This window comes from Phoca vitulina, unplaced genomic scaffold (genome assembly GCF_004348235.1).
Source record: "Phoca vitulina isolate PV1807 unplaced genomic scaffold, GSC_HSeal_1.0 scaffold24, whole genome shotgun sequence".
In the NCBI taxonomy this organism is placed as follows: Eukaryota; Metazoa; Chordata; class Mammalia; order Carnivora; family Phocidae; genus Phoca; species Phoca vitulina.
The window spans coordinates 18,037,730-18,057,121 of NW_022589727.1; the positions used below are offsets into that span (position 1 = coordinate 18,037,730).

Below are 19,392 nucleotides of genomic sequence, written 5' to 3' on the forward strand. Positions count from 1 at the left end.
AGTGTCAAATTCTATGGGATAGGATATGAAGTCGACATGGTTTCCAGTAAAAATTGGGGCTAATCATGTCCATCCTAGAAGATGGGAGTTAAATGCAAAGTAGGGGAGAAGGTGGCACTGAATATGAATAAGAAGCCTGAGTTAGGATTGTGCTACTTTTTCTTGGGTTAACCTTCCTAAGCCTTGGAGGTTAGGCTTCGATGATCTCCAAGCCTCCTTCAGGTCTAACCCTCCATTCTGCCAGACCTTGAAACGGTGCACCAAGAAAGGCCATCATAATCACTTTGCAATACATGTACGAATCAAATCATTATGTCATACAACTTAAACTAATGCATTATATGTCAATTATATCTCAATAAAAGTGGAAGAAAAAAAAGGCAGCAGTATCTTAAAAACAAAAAAAGGCCACCAAATCTAGGTGTTAATTCAAGTTCTTCGAAATACATTCCATCCTACGTTATGGCTACTACCCAGAGCTCCAGCGGGATGGATGACATAAAAATATATTTTCCATTGGATTACACTTCAGCTCTTTTCCCTAAACCATAAGAGGTGCTTAAAACATTATTTTACTGGGAAGTTCCCAATCTTTTAGTTTGTACTTTTCTTTAAAAAGATTTAAAATCATCCAAGAAGACAATTATGTCCACAGCATATAAGCAAGTGGCAAGCATCATAGGGTCTCAACCTGACAGACGGCAAATGCCCCCCGAGCACTCCCCATTTCTTCTTCCCCTCTCTGCAGAGGGCCTGGGAGTTCCGATCTTCCCGTTGAGTCCATCACTACCGCATCACTTCTCTGCTCCCCGGCTCCTTCATTCCCTTTCTAGGTACCGTATAATGTGACCCTGTCTGATGTGACCCTGTCGTACTGGGCTGAAACCCTAACAACATGAACCCCTTACTACATTGTGTCATGGTTGTTTCAAACCCAACTGTTGTGTTGATTTTCCTCAGCATCATAGAACAACTACTACTTAAAAGGTTGAGGGAATTGCTAATATAACAGGACAGAATTTTAGTGCAGTCAGCAAAGAAACTCATAGTAACAATTTGGGACAGGGAGGAGAAAGTGTAAGCAAATAAATATTTCCATGTCTGCTTATAAATTTGTCTGCAGGAGGGGAAAAGCAGAAGGAAGGGGCTCACACATGTGGAGGGCCTCTGTGTGCCAGGCACCACCTGATGCTCATTCCGACTTCATTTAAACCTCATGACCACTGAGGGCGGGCACCTCAACGCTCATGGTAACCACGAGGCTTACACAGCTCTTCCCAGGTCTCCGAGCTAGTCGGGGGAAGGGCTGGGATTGGGGTGCACACGCCCAACTCTCACCCAGGCCATATTTTTCTTCCCAGGTAGACACTGGTGCAAGGGAGGGAAACATAGTTTAGATTCTAATGTGCAATCAGATAAAGTAGTTACAAAAGTTTTAGTCCATTCCTTTTAAAGAATAAATTCTAAAGCAGTAAGGACAGTCACTGAGATAAGTATCACGGCTTGTGCTATGGTAACAAAGTCTTATTCTCACAAAAGGTAGCAAGCATTTTACAAAGATCCAAACTGAATAGCATTAAAAAGGCAGACGTGCACAAAAATGCATTAAGACCTGCGACAAGAAGCTGGTCATCCAGCCGGACATAAGCTGAATGCATTAATGCCATTTCATGACAAGAAGCTGGACAGACATTTCATATTTACCAATTTCATACAGACAGACATGTTGGATTTCTCGCTGATCTATCGCAAGCTCCAAAGCGGTATGGAAAGAAGTCAAGGCACTGTTGATTTGACACTGAAGAGAAAATGAAAACAGAGTTACTGGCTAAAATCTGTCATTAATATTATAATTATCTTCATTCCAAAGCATCTTCTTCCTTAACAGTTATTTTAAACAGATTAAAACAGCATAGAGGAGAATGATCTCAAAATTTCTGGAACATTCCAATTTGCCTCAGTTGTGAGACGAGCCTTGGCACAGAGCACTTCTTTTGCTCTGGCGGGAAATTCACCCTCCTGTGTATACAACAGGCATACCTTGGAGATAACCATAGGTTTGGTTCCATACCGCAACAAGTGGATATTGCAATAAAGTGAGTCGGAACAATGTTCTGGTTTCCCAGTGCATACAAAAGTTATGTTTATACTATCCTGTAGTCCCTTAAGTGTGCAAGAGCATTGTGTCTAAAAAAATAATGTACATACCTTAATTAAAAAAATACTTTATTGCTAAAAAAATGCTAACCATCTCTGAGCTTTCAGCAAGTTGTAATCACAGATCACCATTCACAAATATAACAATAACAAAAAAGTTCCAAATACTGTGAGAATGACCAAACTGTGACACAGAGACATGAAGTGAGCAAATGCTGTTGGAAAAACAGGTTGCCACAAACCTTCAATTTGTAAAAACAAAACAAAAAAAAACCCCACCCAGTATGTGCAAAGTGCAATAAAGTGAAGTATAATGAGACAGGGTGTGTCTGGACCCACCCCAGGCCAGAAAGAGCCCCGTCAGTGCTGAGTGAGTGTGCGAAGCCTCCTTTAGGCCTGCCCTCAGCACACTCTCCCCGCTGTGACCCACGGACCCTGTCATACAGCCCCTAGTACGAATCTGTATCCAGAATGCTTTGTCTGATTGCTGCTGGTCCTCACATCTCCTCCACTAACACTCACTTCTGACTTTTGGGTTCATCTAGCACTGTCCAGAGCCCAACGGACTCTCCCATGACTGTTCTTACTCCTGAGGAAGTACATTTAGTGTTGCTTTCCACTAAAGACCCCTTTCAAAGTCTCCCAACCTCATGCCAGAACACCTGATAGGAGTACCTGAAAAGCATCAAATTCAATCCTAAATACAGCAATGATAGGTGTTAATAAATGTAAATTCTAAATGCCCTAAAAATTTGTTACAGCCTGCTCTCAGTGATACATGCCCCGGGCCGTACCCTGGCCCCACACTCAGCCCTCTGTGGTCTTCCCTATGTGCCCCCTTCTGCTGCTCCTTGGCCACCCCCTTTCCAGTGCCCCTTCTGCCTCTCCTCCCCACAGCCAGCCAGCCAGGGGCAGAAAGGATCGTAGAAGAAAGGCTACCCCATTCCTTGGCGTCTTCAGTGATGCATGGTCACTGCGTGAGGCCTCTTGCACACCACAGACCACACAGATGAGGCAGGGAGGTCCTTAGGACATCCTGTGACTCAGGAACACCATAAGCCAAATGACTCATTAACCAAGGCCTTGGCTGGATCAGTAACTGTTCATGCCCAAAGTAAGGTTTCATTCTGCCAGGATGGTTCAGACGGCAGCGTTCAATCCCTTGTCCCCATCCACAAAGGCTAAGAGAGGACACGCATCCCCACACCAGTGATTCCTGGTCTCAAGGAGGTTAACATCTAGTTGGAGGGACCCTCCTGGGAATGTGAGACAGGCCCCAACCCCGTCAGACGTTCACACTGGGCTATGAGCACAAAGCCACCAAGGTCCCAAAGAGGTGTAAAAAAAATTTTGTTTTTTGAATTTAAAAATCAATCTTGTATGCAGTGGGTGTGTGCGTGTGCGCCGGCGTGCTGCAGAGTAAGCTAGCTGGACACTCATTACGCCCACCTCTAACTTTTCTCTTTCTGGATCAACCGATTTTTCCCTGCTTCTTACGTGCACTCAGTTTAGCATATCTGCACGAAACCACCATGCTACGGATTCTGCTCTGCACGCGTCTCCTCAGTTTGCTAAGTTCCTGCCACTCAACTATCACGCACAGAATATTTCTGGATGAGCCATCGCCACCAAGCTGTGTCCAACTGCAGGTACCCTGCATGACAATGCAATGCCACACTGCCCTTCAGAAGACCAAAAACTACTTGGGAACGCTAATTAACGGGCAACTACTAAGTCCTGGGACGGTACTGGCTTGAGCTACAAAGACAAATCACAACAAGGCTTTAAAAGCAAGTTTAGAAACAAAAACAAACCAAGGAATATTTGAATCAACACTGTTTCTCTTAGCCCTTTCAAAAAAAAAAAAATCTGAGATTGGCATGTATTAGTTCCATTTTCAGATGGAGAAACCAAAGTTCAAAGAGGTGAAGTAGCTTGGTCAAGGGCAACAGGCTAGCAACGGGGTAGTATTCACTCTGCTCTGACTGCCTCCAGAGTATGTGTCCTTCCAGCAGAGCATAGACACGTATGATTAAATTAAGGGCTTTGAGATGGGGAGATTATCCTGGATTATCGGGGTGGACCCTAAATGCAATCACAAGTGTCCTGATGAGAGGCAGGCAGAGAGAGCTGACGCACGCAGTGGGGAGGCAACGTGGTCACAGAGACACAGACTGCGGACACAGCCACAAGCCCGGGAGCCACCAGAGCTCACAAGAGGCAAGAAATGGACTGTCCTCCGAGCCTCTAGAGGGAGGGCCACCCCCAATCACCTTGACTTCAGCCAGTGAAACGGATTCTGGACTTTTGACTCTCAGAGTGGTATGAGAATAAGGTCTGCTGTTTTAAGCCACCAAGTCTGTGATAATTTGTTCCATGGCCTCAGAAGATGAGCACAGGGTGTTACTTTCAAAATTGAACTGTGAAGAAAGTACGACTGTTCCTTATGTTTGTTATAAGCACTGTGACGGAACTAGAAGGTATGGAGACCATTACAGAGCTTAACGATATTATCCCAAGAGTAATAAGCATAACTACAAAATTAATTCTAGTTCTAGCCTGATTACTCATTAAAGAATTACAATGAACAGCCATCAAACCGGTGAAAACTGATTTCCCCTTCTTTTTCACCAAATAATTTACTTTTTTTTTTTTTTTTAAAGATTTTATTTATTTGACAGAGAGAGACACAAACAGGGGGAGGGGAGAGGGAGAAGCAGGCTTCCCACGGAGCAGGGAGCCCGATGTGGGGCTCGATCCCAGGACCGTGGGACCATGACCTGAGCCGAAGGCAGACGCTTAACGACTGAGCCACCCAGGCGCCCAAATAATTTACTTTTTAACTTTATTACTTTTTTTTTTTTTTAGAGAGAGAGAGATGAAAGAGAGAGAAAGCATGCATGCAGAGGGCAAGCAGGAGAGGGGGGCAGGGGGGTAGTTTGCAGAGGGAGAGGGAGAATCTCCAGCAGACTTCCCAGGGAGCATGGAGCCCAATGCAGGGCTGGATCTCACGACCCTGAGATCATGACCTAAACCAAAATCAAGAGTTGGACACTTAACCACTAAGTCACCCAGGTGCTCCTTCACCAAAATAATTTAAAGTAAAAATGACCTAATAGGAGTTTTTATGATTATAAATTACAATATCCACAACATAATAGAGAAAGAAGAATTATTTTCAATATAATACATTATTCACAGTGTAATTTTTTTGAGGAAATACACACATGCTGGGCTGAAGAGAATACAGAAAACAGGCTAGAATGAAATAGCCATGAAGCCAAGAATTGGAGGTCAAGTACCATCTAGGCTTGTGTCCCATGAATTATGCACGGACACTCGAGATCACAAAAACTACCTGAAGTCTCAGTTTCCTCACTGGTAAAATGAGGAAATAATGTCGGCAAGCATTATCTGCTTCCAGAGGAAGCAATGGAGAACAAAAGCACAAGTCTTTGCCAAATTAAATGGAGTGTATCTGTTGCCGAATTAAAATCAGCACCATGTAGAGCTACCGTTTTGTTGCCACAGAGATACAATGTGTTTTTCTAGTTTTTCAGGGCACCTTTCTTGACAGCTGTGTTCCTAGGCGTTTGATAATACCTGTGGCAACTGTCCATGGGATTTGTTCCTCCGTTTATTCTCTGGGTGAACGTTGCTGGTGTGTCGGAAAACTCTGGATTTTTGCAAGTTGATTTTGCATATGTCACATTATACTCGTGAACCCTCATGATTTTTTTTAAGCTTTTTCTCTAGGAGTTTCTGGGGAGATATTCAAATCATTTGCAAATAATGATAGTGTTGTCTCTTCCTCTACAAGAGACTTCTCTAATTGGTGAGAACCACCAGTTAAGATTCTATTAGCAAGCACCACTCACATCCTTGCTTTATTCCCGTCTTCAATGAGGATGTTCTGATGTTGCACCATTAAATATAGTTTGTGGGGTGTTTTTAGTAGATGCCATCGTTACCAAACAAAGAAGTTCCCTTTCTTTTTTTTTTTTAAAGATTTTATTTATTTATTTGACAGAGAGAGACAGCGAGAGAGGGAACACAAGCAGGGGGAGTGGGAGAGGGAGAAGCAGGCTTCCCGCCTGAGCAGGGAGCCCGATGCGGGGCTCGATCCCAGGACCCTGGGATCATGACCTGAGCCGAAGGCAGACGCTTAACCGACTGAGCCACCCAGGCGCCCATCCCTTTCTATTTCTAATTTGCTAATAGTTTGTTTAGTTTTCAAAGTGGATTTCATTAAATGCCATTTGAGCCATCTAGTGATAGGACTATGTGGTTTTATTAATTACTTCCTTAATGCAGGTTACAACAGAAAGACATTTTCTGAGGCTGAACCATGCTTGCTTTTTTGAAATAAGCCCTACTAAGGTCATAATGTGGCATTTAAAAAATACACTGTTGGATCTGACTTGCTAATATTTATTTAGAGTTTCTAATTTCAGAATGAAGTCAGCCTGCAGTGTTTTGTTCAGTGCTCTCCTCTAGGAGTTTTGGTATCAGGATAATGCCAGAACTTGCAGACTTGTAGGAAATATTTCCATATTTTCTATGCTCTGGAACTATGTAAATAACTAGTTACTATAGAGCCATACCTTTCAACCGAATAATTCATTTAAAATGTTTAAAATACCGGGGTGCCTGGGTGGCTCAGTTGGTTAAGCATCTGCCGACTCTTAGTTTCAACTCAGGTCGTGATCTCAGGGAGATGAGATCGAGCCCCACATCGGGCTCCACACTCAGCACAGAGTCTGCTTGTCCCTCCCCACACCCTGGCCCTGGGCTCTCTCTCAAATAAATAAATCTTTAAAATGTTTAAAATACAATTTAAATTTTTTCTTTTAATGGACATACAACATAACAAAGAGTATTAAACTTTAGTTAATAGTACCAGATTTCAGTGCCAACTTCATAACCAACACAGTTTTGGACCTTGAGAAATTGTTTCATTATAAATGAAAATCTCAGGAGATACTAAAATAAATGAATTAATGCACATAAAATGCTCTTAAGGAAGGTATATTATCTTTAAAAATAGGTGTAGGTCACCTGTTAGTGCTGAGAAATAAATCACAGTATTGTTTTCCAACATTTAGAAAGATTTGCAATTAATAGCAATTAAGTTTCTATATTTTTTTTAGACCACTGGAAGAAATTCTAGATTTTTTCCTGCAGACATAATTAAGAGCTGTTTAAGATTCTACCACAAATACCTAAGTGTGTATTCTTGCCTAAGAGACAGGGACAAAGAAAAAGGAAACATGTAAGCGACCACAAATCACATTTTCCAATTTTAAAAATGTAAAATATTTCTACAACAATGTATTTTTCAAGCCCTTTAGAAAGTAAGTATGAAGACACAAAAAGTCTGAATAATTTTCAGAGTCAGCACAGTGAGCTTGGAGTTTCTAATGTTATACTCTGTTCTACTGGAAGATTCCCACTAGCAATACCAAGCTGGGAGGATACATTAAATTCAGCTACCAAGCAAAAGATTCCCTTTCTAGAATTGCAAAAAAAAGGAAATAGAAACAAAGCCAAGTTCCTCTGGGGGCCTGACCAGACTCTAGTGCCAAAAGGACAGCAAGTTCCAGACTTCCCTGAATCTCTGAGGCAAGATTCCATTTCCCAAGCAGTTTCCTTTGGTGCCCCCTCCCAATCGCATTTAACACCAAATGACACCACTAGCTCACAAACAAAAAGGTCTCAGCTCAGAACCAGTCTCCCGGCATTCAAACAATGTTGGTATCACTCAATTCTGCTGTGTTCCACACCAGAGAGGAGATCACTGTTGCAGGAGCAAATCAAAGAACACGACAGTCCCCGTGGACTCAGCTGCGAGGAGAGGGTGATGCCCACACAGAACACTCTAATACTCACTGGAGAATTTCCAACTCTATAAGATACAGAAGTTTGTAAGATAGAGGCACATTCTTTCGAGAGGTTTTAAATAACCAGTAAGCAGAGTTTTAGACACAGGCCGAATTCCTGAGATGTGTCAAGAATACAATACGTACTCTGCAAGTAGACAGAGACTGTCTGCATGTGTTAGAGCACTAAAGGGCCACGAGGTCTCTAATATTCATGAGGCACCTGGGTACTAAACACCAGGAGACTGAATAGACAAAAAGCACAAAATATTCAAGACACTAACTATACATGAAACATTAATATGTAGGTGGCTTAATGTGACCATCCATTGGTGACACTCATTCTCACACCATGTGTCCTCTACTCAAGAAGCGCTAATAAAACCCCTGAGGGTCCACTGTTTTAGCTGTGGTCAGTGATGCGCAGAGCGAAGCAAGACATTACCCGCTGTGTACCCCAGGACTCAGGTAGCACGGCCTTTCCACCTGCCCCTGCACACTACCCTAAGAGCATTAACCTACGCTATCCTTTTCCCCTTGCTTCTTGCTGTGTTTTACACTGATTTAGTAAAGTGTGTGATTCAAGCTTATTTTAAGTTGGCACATGAATCTTTCTGTTTTGAGACCTCTGGGGGAACTTGCTGGGCCCTGTATTCAGAGGCTACCAGGGTATTGGGGCGTCAATGCGAAAAGAAAGGAAAACCCCAAGTGCCCGTGAGGAGACACTAGGTTGGCACTGACAGCTGTTATGGGCTGAATTGTGTCCCGCACCGCCCCAAATTCAGAGTTTGAGGTCCTAATCCCTAGTATCTCAGAATGTGACTGTATTTGGAGATAAGGTCTCTGAGGAGGTAATCACATTAAAATGAAGTCTTTAAGGCAGGCCCTAATCCAATATAACTGGCGGCCTTAGAGGAGAAGGTGAGCGCGTACGCACACACGCACACGCACACACACACACACACAAACACACACACAGGAGAAAGACCACATGAAGACAGAGGGAGCAGGTGGCTATCTACAAGCCGAGGAGAGATGGCTCAGGAAAAAAAAAATCAACCTGCCAACACCTTGATCTTGGACTTCCAACCTCAGGTCTATAAGAAAACTAATTTCTGTACCCGCTCTGTGGTTCCTTGTTAGGGCAGCCCGAGGAAACTAACACATCAACTGTCAGACGTATCCTTTCCTTGGGGAGCCATTCTCCTATGTGATGAGAATGGGAAGGGTCCTCCTTTTCTGGAAAACCTTTCTGGTCTCAGCAAGGGTATGAGTACCTGACCTAAGCAAGGCAGATCACAGCACCTTCTCCTCCCTCCCACTCAGCATCTACTCCTGGAGTTTCCTCACAGGTGACGAATGAGGGCTGGTTCAGTCTCTGCGTGCACGTGTGTGTATGTATGTTTTCCAATGTGTGTGCATGCGTTTGTGGTACATCTAAGTTATTCCCTATACAAATTGCTTAATTTGTATAAATACTAGACCAGTTGTCCCAAAGGTTTTATCAATGTACATATGTACCAACAGTTTATAAGAGGCTTATTTCCCTAAACCTTTTCCCAACAGAGAATACTTTCAGTATTTGCCAATGATTTTTTTCCCCTTGTTTTAATTTGCATCTCACTGATTCTACCATGAGAGTCATATGTTACTGACCATTTGTGTATCTTATCTTATGGCTTGTCTGTTTAGGTGTTTTGGCTATTTTTCTTTTTGCAGGCTTATCCTTTTGCTATGTTCCAAGTTTGTAAGAGTTCTTCCTATATTAAGGATGCTAATTCTAGCTTTAGTCTTCATTTTTTTTTAACTTTATGATATTTTTTAATATAGAAGTTCATTTTTATGTCAGATTTTGATCCATGTACTATCAATTCTATCAGTCTTTTCCTTACTGTTTTGGTTTCAGAGTTCTGTTTACACAGTCCTTGATGGAGCTTTTAATACCACTACACACATGGAATCTATGAATTATGCATAATGAGGGGAACTTTTCAAAATGCCATAAATATGGCTGCTCTCATTCTGACAAAAATCCAGGGGCTATAGAAATAGAACTATCATCAAAGCACAACCAAAAGAGGCAAAGGGCAAGAGGCCAGAGTATTCACTCAAGGTTTACACAGTTGCGTGCATGCGCACACACAAACACACACACACACACACAAACACGCACACACTCACTCTGAGCCCTGCTGTCTGGGAGCTGGGCACTGGTCGAGGCATTTGAGATACACAGTGACCCAGACAAAGTCCCTGCCTCACAGAGCCTGAATTCTCATTCTGATGGGGGGAAGAGAGAGACAATGAGCCAACAAGAAAAGCACCTTACTCTGTGTGTCCAGTGAATAGGAGTTTCTGGGCAGAAATGAGGAGGGGTGGTGAAGGAGACAGGGAGACCAGTGGCAGGAGCGAGGCCAACACGTCCAATACTATAGTCACAGAAGGTCTCCCTGAGAAGGTAACCGAACAAAGTCAAAGGAGGTGAGGAAGTGGCTCTCTCCTCCCTCAGGTTCCACCTCCTCTGTACCCCCTTCCCTGATCATCTCCACCCACAGTGACCACCAGTTCATCTGGCACTTTTATTGCCTTGAGGTATTACCTTTCATGCATTCAGCATTGCTATTCATAGTTAGATTATAAGTTTCTTTTGGGGCAGGGGCTTTTCCTAGCCCTCTTGGCATCCCCCAGGCGACCTTTTATATCACAGGCAACAAATCTTCGATTATGCACAAGAAATGGAATATGGTAGATCTATTTTCAGCACCTCCACACAGATAGCAATTCCCCTGAAAAAGGAGTTTCGTAACCAAATCCAGCTCTAATGAATGGTAGAACTGAATAATGCACTACTTACAACATTTCCTTGGTCTCTCAACAGTTACACACAAGATGTCAACAAAACCTGTGATGGAAAGTGCTTTATACTGGATTTACAACCTAGACACAATTCTGTCTAAAGAGGAAAAGCCCTGACCAAGCACTGTGTGCTTAGCACTCTGCCATATCCATATTACATTATTTAAGGCTGGCATGGGAGGCACTGTCCTCTTTCTACACACAAGGACACAGGCTCAGAAAGCTCGGCCAGTCAGGAAGTGGAAGAGCCCATTTTGAGCTGAGCCTGATGCTTTTTCAGCTACGCCATGCTGCCTTTTGAAATGACAAGGAATTTATATGAGAAACAGCAGTAAATTTAAAAGAAATGTGTTTATGTCCGGTGGAAAAAAGACAGTCTCTTCAACAAATGGTGTTGGGAAAATTGGACAGCCACATGCAGAAGAATGAAACTGGACCATTTCCTTACACCACATACAAAAATAGACTCAAAATGGTTGAAAGACCTAAATATGAGACAGGAGTCCATCAAAATCCTAAAGGAGAACGCAGGCAGCAACCTCTTCGACCTCAGCCGCAGCAACTTCTTCCTAGAAACATCGCCAAAGGCAAGGGAAGCAAGGGCAAAAATGAACTATTGGGACTTCATCAAGATAAAAAGCTTTTGCACAGCAAAAGAAACAGACAACAAAACCAAAAGAACCGACAGAGTGGGAGAAAATATCTGCAAATGACATATCAGATAAAGGGCTAGTATCCAAAATCTATAAAGAACTTATCAAACTCAACACCCAAAGAACAAAGAATCCTATCAAGAAATGGGCAGAAGACATGAACAGATATTTTTCCAAAGAAGACATCCAAATGGCCAACAGACACATGAAAAAGTGCTCAACATCGCTCGGCATCAGGGAAATACAAATCAAAACCTCAATGAGAGGGGATTAACATAACAATAAAAAAATTAAAAAAAAAAAACCTCAATGAGATACCACCTCATACCAGTCAGAATGGCTAAAATTAACAAGTCAGGAAACGACTGATGTTGGCGGGGATGGGGAGAAAGGGGAACCCTCCTACACTGTTGGTGGGAATGCAAGCTGCTGCAACCACTCTGGAAAACAGTATGGCAGTTCCTCAAAAAGTTGAAAATAGAGCTACCCTACGATCCAGCAATTGCACTACTGGGTATTTACCCCAAAGATACAAATGTAGGGATCCGAAGGGGTACGTGCACCCCGATGTTTATAGCAGCAATGTCCACAATAGCCAAACTGTGGAAAGAGCCAAGATGTCCATCAACAGATGAATGGATAAAGAAGATGTGGTATATATATACAATGGAATATTATGCAGCCATCAAAAGGAATGAGATCTTGCCATTTGCAACGACGTGGATGGAACTGGAGGGTGTTATGCTGAGCGAAATAGGTCAATCAGAGAAAGACATGTATCATATGACCTCACTGATATGAGGAATTCTTAATCTCAGGAAACAAAATGAGGGTTGCTGGAGTGGGGGGTGGGGTGGGAGGGATGGGGTGGCTGGGTGATAGACACTGGGGAGGGTATGTGCTATGGTGAGCGCTGTGAACTGTGCAAGACTGATGAATCACAGATCTGTACCTCTGAAACAAATAATGCAATATATGTTAAGAAAAAAAAAAAGAAGATGGCAGGAGCGGAAAAACGAAGGGGGGGAAATCGGAGGCGGAGACGAACCATGAGAGACGATGGACTCTGAAAAACAAACTGAGGGTTCTAGAGGGGAGGGGAATGGGAGGATGGGTTAGCCTGCTGATGGGTATTAAAGAGGGCACGTTCTGCATGGAGGACTGGGTGTTATGCACAAACAATGAATCATGGAACACTACATCAAAAACTAATGATGTAATATATGGTGATTAACAATAAAAAAATTTTTTTTAATTTTAAAAAAAGATGTTATCAAAGAACTAAAATTAAAAATGCAGAAGGTAATGTAAAGAATTAACTCAGAAAAACAAAGACCATGGAAATACAGATACCCTAATCTACACAAAGTCACACTACTCAAAAGGCAGGAATTCAAGATAAACATACACACCTAGAATATAGATGCAGAAGATCCACTATGCACAGAGATTGGCGTGAGAGAAAGAGAAGCCATAATCAGGAAAGCAACTTTGAGAAGTTTTTCTACAGCTGAATGGCATTCTCTATAAAGAATGGCAAATAGGCAAGCTCCTATATGTTTTTCCCCCAAAGAGGAATTAAAGACAAGCTATAAAAGCTGAGGCAATCCCAGGTAGTTCATTCTGAAGGTTAAAGAACCATAAAAAAATCTTTATGACAGCTTTGTTGACATAGATTTCACATACCAGAAAACTCATCCTTTTAAAATATACAATTAAGTGGCTTTTAGTATATCTACAGAACTATAACATTTGAAAGCTGGAAAAAAAAAAATTAAAAATTATGTAGTCTAGTGTTTCTCAAAGTGTATTCTACTGAACCCTTCAGGTCTCACAGGCTACTGTATAAAAATGAATTTTCCTGGGCAAGTAAGTTGGGTAAACACGGACAGCGTATCTGCACAGTCTAGCCACCTCAACGGTGCAAAACTGAAGTCTCCGAGCAGTCCCAGCATATCTGGATTTGCCTGACACAGAACCTCTTTTCATGGAACACGTCCAAACTAGTCCATCAAATCAGGGCTCTAGGGCAGACGCTTCGGAAAAATCCTAATTCTCCAGGTGAAGAAACAGAGTGCCAGAGAAGGCTGACTGGCTTGACTGAGGTCTTACAGCTCTTTCAAGTTGTCTGGTCTGTGAGCAACCACTTGGAAGGAGACCATGTCTTTACTGTTTATTACAGAGCCAAGCCAGATCCTCAGACTTAGTCCAGTGCTCTTTCTACACAGCACACCCTGAAGCCCCGAAGCAACAGGACAAAAGATTCCCAGAGCTGACAAGCCCTCTATCAGACATCATGGAGAAACGAAGACCATTACAACCAAACAAAGGCACAGATTCAAGAACTCTGTGTGCCCACACGTTAAGAGTCCAAAGTTATAAAGAAAAACAGGAGAACTCAAGATGATGCTATGAGAAAATACAAGATTTCCTACAAGAGCTCTGGACAAGGGGTACGTAAAAGTGAGAAACACTCTTTCCTAAAACCAGACTCTGTCACCCCTCAAGGAGTTTACCATATGCACCTTAGCATCAAGAGTGAGGGACAAAGGACTGGAACACTCTATGGCTATGTGGACCCATGGTTAAAACAGGAGATAAACAAGTAAAACATTAAACTCCTCTTTTCAATCTGATATTAAAGAAAAATCTATTCAAAAACAGGTAAGCAGAAATGAAAACAAGAACAATCAACACAACCAGAAGGGCAAAGGAAAACAACGCACATTCATCACGTACATGATTAAATATGAAAAGGAACTCCTCTATGAGAAAGTAGATTTGGGTTGAGAAACAAAAACAAATGATCTCATTTCCCTAGTCATGCCTCTTCCACCCACCTCTCTCCACCAGATGTTCCAGCCCCGCTGAGCTTCGATCTCCCAGTACATGGCCTCTTCTTGGCTCTGGCCTTGAATGCAGGCTAATCCCCCATGCTCTTATCTCTACGTTCAAACTCCCACATACATTTCAACAGCCTGTCCAAAGAGCCCCACTTCCGTGCTGTCTTTCCCTGCTGTGAGGGCGGCACCATGGGTGAGCCACACTGTGCCTGACCTTCCAGCAGGCCTGTGTGTATGTTGCTCAGGCCTGGCCACATCCCCGTCTGCTTACTGCCTGCCTGCCATGCAGTACTCTCCCCACCCCGTCCCCCGCAGGAGCTCCATCACTGTCCCCACAGCTCTGCAGCCTTCACAGCGGCTCCATCATCATCACAGCCAACGATGACTAGCACTCACTCAGAGTTCCAAGACCAGCACAGGCCTCCCAGATTACCACCTCATTGAATCTTTTCTTTTAAAGATTTATTTATTTGACAGAGAGAGACACAGTGAGAGAGGGAACACAAGCAGTGGGAGTGGGAGAGGGAGAAGCAGGCTTCCCGCGGAGCAGGGAGCCCGATGCGGGGCTCGATCCCAGGACCCCAGGATCATGACCTGAGCTGAAGGCAGACGCTTAACTACTGAGCCACCCAGGCGCCCCCACCACCTCACTGCATCTTAACAGCAAAACTATGCCCTAGGTTCCCTTAGCCCCAGGGCTCCTGCCAGGCAGAGGATGAGGGCCACACTGAGACTCAAACAAACCTACCAGACAGCAGGCCTCACCACACAACTTACATAATAAATGAGATCAATCATAACAATGAAAGACACTAGGCAATGAACATTTTATAGCACTAAACCTTCAGGCGGCCGAAAGGAAAGCCGTTTCTTCTACTCACAACACTGCTGACACCAGCTGTGTGGGGTCTTCCCACAGCAACGAATCCCCCAATTCTCTCCTGACATCAACTGGGTGTCCTACAATTTAATTCAATTCTAACACTAACTCTTTGGAGTGAATATAGTCCCCATCAGTTGGGGTCTCTGTCATACAGGACCCAGGGAAACACTGTACTTATTGTTACTGGTTCATTATAAAGGATATTATAAAGGATACACATGAACAGCCAGAGGAAGAAGTACACAGGGCAAAAAGTAGCTAAAATTAAAAAATAGGTATTTTTGTTTTGTTTTTTTAAAGATTTATTTATTTATTTTTGGGGGGAGGGGCAGAGGGAGAGATAGAAACCATGAGCAGACTCCCAACTGAGTGCAGAGCCTGATGTGGGGCTTGATCTCACAACCCTGAGATCATGACCTGAGCCAAAATCAAGAGTTGACTGAGCCCCCCAGGCGCCCCACTAAGTAGATATTTTTAAAGGCAATAGTGATATATGTTATTCAAAACATTATAAAATCACAATTATCAAAGCTAAGGAACATTCATTTAAATACATCTATAAAAGGCGGAATATACAGACATTTCAATAATAGAATCCATCTGTATCTTTACTGACCACAATACTATGAAACTAGAAATCAACCAGAAGAAAAAATCTGGAAAGAGCACAAATACATGGAGGTTAAATAACATGCTACTAAACAATGAATGGATCACCAAGAAATCAAAGAATAAATCAAGAATTACATGGAAACAAACGAAAATGAAAACACAACAGTCCAAAATCTTTGGGATGCAGCAAAAAGGGTTCTAAGAGAGAATTTCATAGCAATACAGGCCTACCTCAAGAAGCAAGAAAAATCTCCAATAACTTAACCTTACACCTAAAGGAGCTAGAAAAAGAACCCAAACCCAACAAAAGGAAGGAAATAATAAAATTAGAGTAGAAATAAATAATATAGAAACTGGGGAAAAAAAAAAACCAATAGATGGATGAAACCAGAGAGAGCTGGTTCTTTGAAAAGGTCAACAAAATTGATAAACCTCTAGCCACATTCATTTAAAAAAAAAAAAAAGACCCAAATAAACAAAATCACTAATGAAAGAGGAGAAACAACAACCAACACCACAGAAATACAAACAACTCTAACAGAATATTATGAACATCTACATGCCAACAAATTGGACAACCAAAAAGAATTGGATAAATTCCTAGAAACTATAACTTACAAAAACTAAAGCAGAAAGAAAATATGAACAGACCAATCACTAGCAATGAAATGAATTGGTAATCAAAAAACTCCCAAAACACAAAAGTCCAAGATCAGATGGCTTCACAAGCGAATTCTACCGAACATTTCAAGAACAGTTAATACCCATTCTTCTCAAATTATTCCAAAAAATACAAGAGGAAGGAAACCTCCAAATTCATTCTATGAGGCCAGTATTACTCTGATACCAAATCCAGATGAAGACACCACAGAAAAGAGAACTATAGACCAATACCTCTCATGACTACAGATGTCAAGATCCTCAACAAAATATTAGCAAACAGAATCCAACAATACATTAAAAAAAAAATCATACACCATGATCAAGTGGGATTTATTCCCAGGATGCAAGGGTGGTTCAGTATTTGCAAAACAATCAATGTGACATATCACATCAATAAGAGACATATGATCATTTCAATAGATGCAGAAAAAGCATTTAACGAAGTACAATATCCATTCAAGATAAAACCCTCTGCAAGTAGATCTAGAGGGAACATGTCTCAACATAATAAAGGCCTTATATGAAAAACTATAGCCAACATCATACTCAATGGTGAAAAACAGAGCTCTTCCCCTAAGGTCAGAACTAAAACAAAGATGTCCACTCTCCTCACTTTTATTCAACACAGTCCTCGAAGTCCTAGCCACAGCAATCAGACAACAAAAAGAAATAAAAGGCATCCAAATTGGTAAGGAAAAAGTAAAACTCTCACTGTCTGCAGATGACGTGACACTATATATAGAAAACCCTAAAGACCCCACCAAAAAACTACTAGAACTGATAAGTGAATTTGGTAAAGTCAGAGGGTACAAAAATCAATGTACAGAAATCTGCTACATTCCTATACACTAATTATGAAGCAGCAGAGAGTGAAATTAAGAAGACAATCCTATTTACAACTGCATCAAATACAATAAAATACCTAGGATTAAACCTAACCAAAGAGTAAAAGACCTGTACTCTGTAAAGTTTAAGACACTGATTGAAAGACATTCAAATAATCCAATCAAGAAATGTGCAGAAGACATGAACAGACATTTCTGCAAAGAAGACATCCAAATGGCCAACAGACACATGAAAAAGTGCTCAACACCACTCGGCATCAGGGAAATACAAATCAAAACCTCAATGAGATACCACCTCACATTTGGTGAGGATGCGGAGAAAGGGGAACCCTCCTACACTGTTGGTGGGAATGCAAGCTGGGGCAGTCACTCTGGAAAACAGTATGGAGGTTCCTCAAAAAGTTGAAAATAGAGCTACCCTACGACCCAGCAATTGTAATACTGGGTATTTACCCCAAAGATACAAATGTAGTGATCCAAAGGGGCACATGCACCCCAATGTTTTATAGCAGCAATGTCCACAATAGCCAAACTATGGAAAGAGCCGATGTCCATCAATAGATTAATGGATAAAGAAGATGTGGTATATATATATACAATGGAATATTATGCAGCCATCAAAAAAATGAAATCTTGCCATTTGCAAGAACGTGGATGGAACTAGAGGGTATTATGCTAAGCGAAATAAGTCAATCAGAGAAAGACAAGTATCATATGATCTCACTGATATGAGGAATCTGAGAAACAAGACAGAAGATCATAGGGGAAGGGAGGGAAAAATGAAACAAGACGAAACCAGAGAGGGAGACAAACCATAAGAGACTCTTAATCTTAGGAAACAAACTGAGGGTTGCTGGAGTGGTGGGGGGTGGGAGGGATGAGGTGGCTGGGTGATGGACACTGGGGAGGGTATGTGCTATGGTGAGCACTGTGAATTGTGTAAGACTGATGAATCACAGACCTGTACCCCTGAAACAATAATACATTATATGTTAATAAAATAAAAAAATAAAAAAATACCCCCCCCAAAAAAAGACATTCAAGACGACACAAAGAAATGGAAAGACATTCCATGCTCATGGGTTGGAAGAATAAATACTGTTAAAAAAAACTGGAGGTATTACAATTCCAGATTTCAAATTATATTATAAAGCAGTAGTAATTAAAGCAGTAGTAATTAAAACAGTATGATACTGGCATAAAAACAGACACTTAGATTGATGGAGTAAAACAGAAAACCCAGAAAGAGACCCACAATTACATGGTCAATCTTTGACAAAGCAGGAAAGGATATTCAATGGGAAAAAGACCATCTCTTCAACAAATGGTGTTGGGAAAACAGGACAGCCACATACGAAAGTATAAAACTGGACCACTGTCTTTCACCATACACAAAAACAAACTCAAAATGGATTATAGACCTAAATGTGAGACCTGAAACCATAAAAATCCTTGAAGGGAACACAGGCAGTAATCTCTCTGACATTGCCATAGCAGCATTTTTCTAGATATGTCTCCTGAGACAGGAAAGTAAACCTAGAATTCTATAAACTACTGAAACATCAAAATAGGGTGCCTGGGTGGCTCAGTGGGTTAGCATCTACCTTTGGCTCAGGTGACGATCCCAGGAACCTGGGATGGAGCCTCGCATCAGGTTCCCGCTCAGTGGGGAGTCTGCTTCCCTCTGCCCCTCCCCCTGCTCATACTTCCCCCACCCCTTCTCTCTCAAGTAAATAAAATCTTAAAAAAACACACACACACATCAAAATAAAAAGTTTCTGCACAGTGAAGGAAACAATCAACAAAACTAAAAGACAACCTACAGAATGGGAGAACATATTTGCAAATGACATATCTGACAAAGGATTAGTATCCAAAATATATAAAGAACTTATAAAACTCAACACCCCAAAAATGAATAATCTAATTAAAAATGGAGAGAAGACATTAACAGACATTCTTCCAAAGAAGTCATCCAGATGGCTAACAGACACATGAAAA

The 19,392-nt window shown here is 41.8% G+C and overlaps 1 protein-coding gene across 1 annotated transcript in view; it reads right to left on the minus strand.

Annotated features, from left to right (window-relative positions):
* Window positions 1-19,392, minus strand: part of TTC39C (tetratricopeptide repeat domain 39C) — a 104,819-nt gene that overhangs the window by 16,756 nt on the left and 68,671 nt on the right. The window contains exon 7 of the mRNA XM_032421175.1: window positions 1,705-1,798. Within this exon, the coding sequence (XP_032277066.1) occupies window positions 1,705-1,798 (94 nt within the window). The remainder of the gene's footprint in view (window positions 1-1,704; window positions 1,799-19,392) is intronic.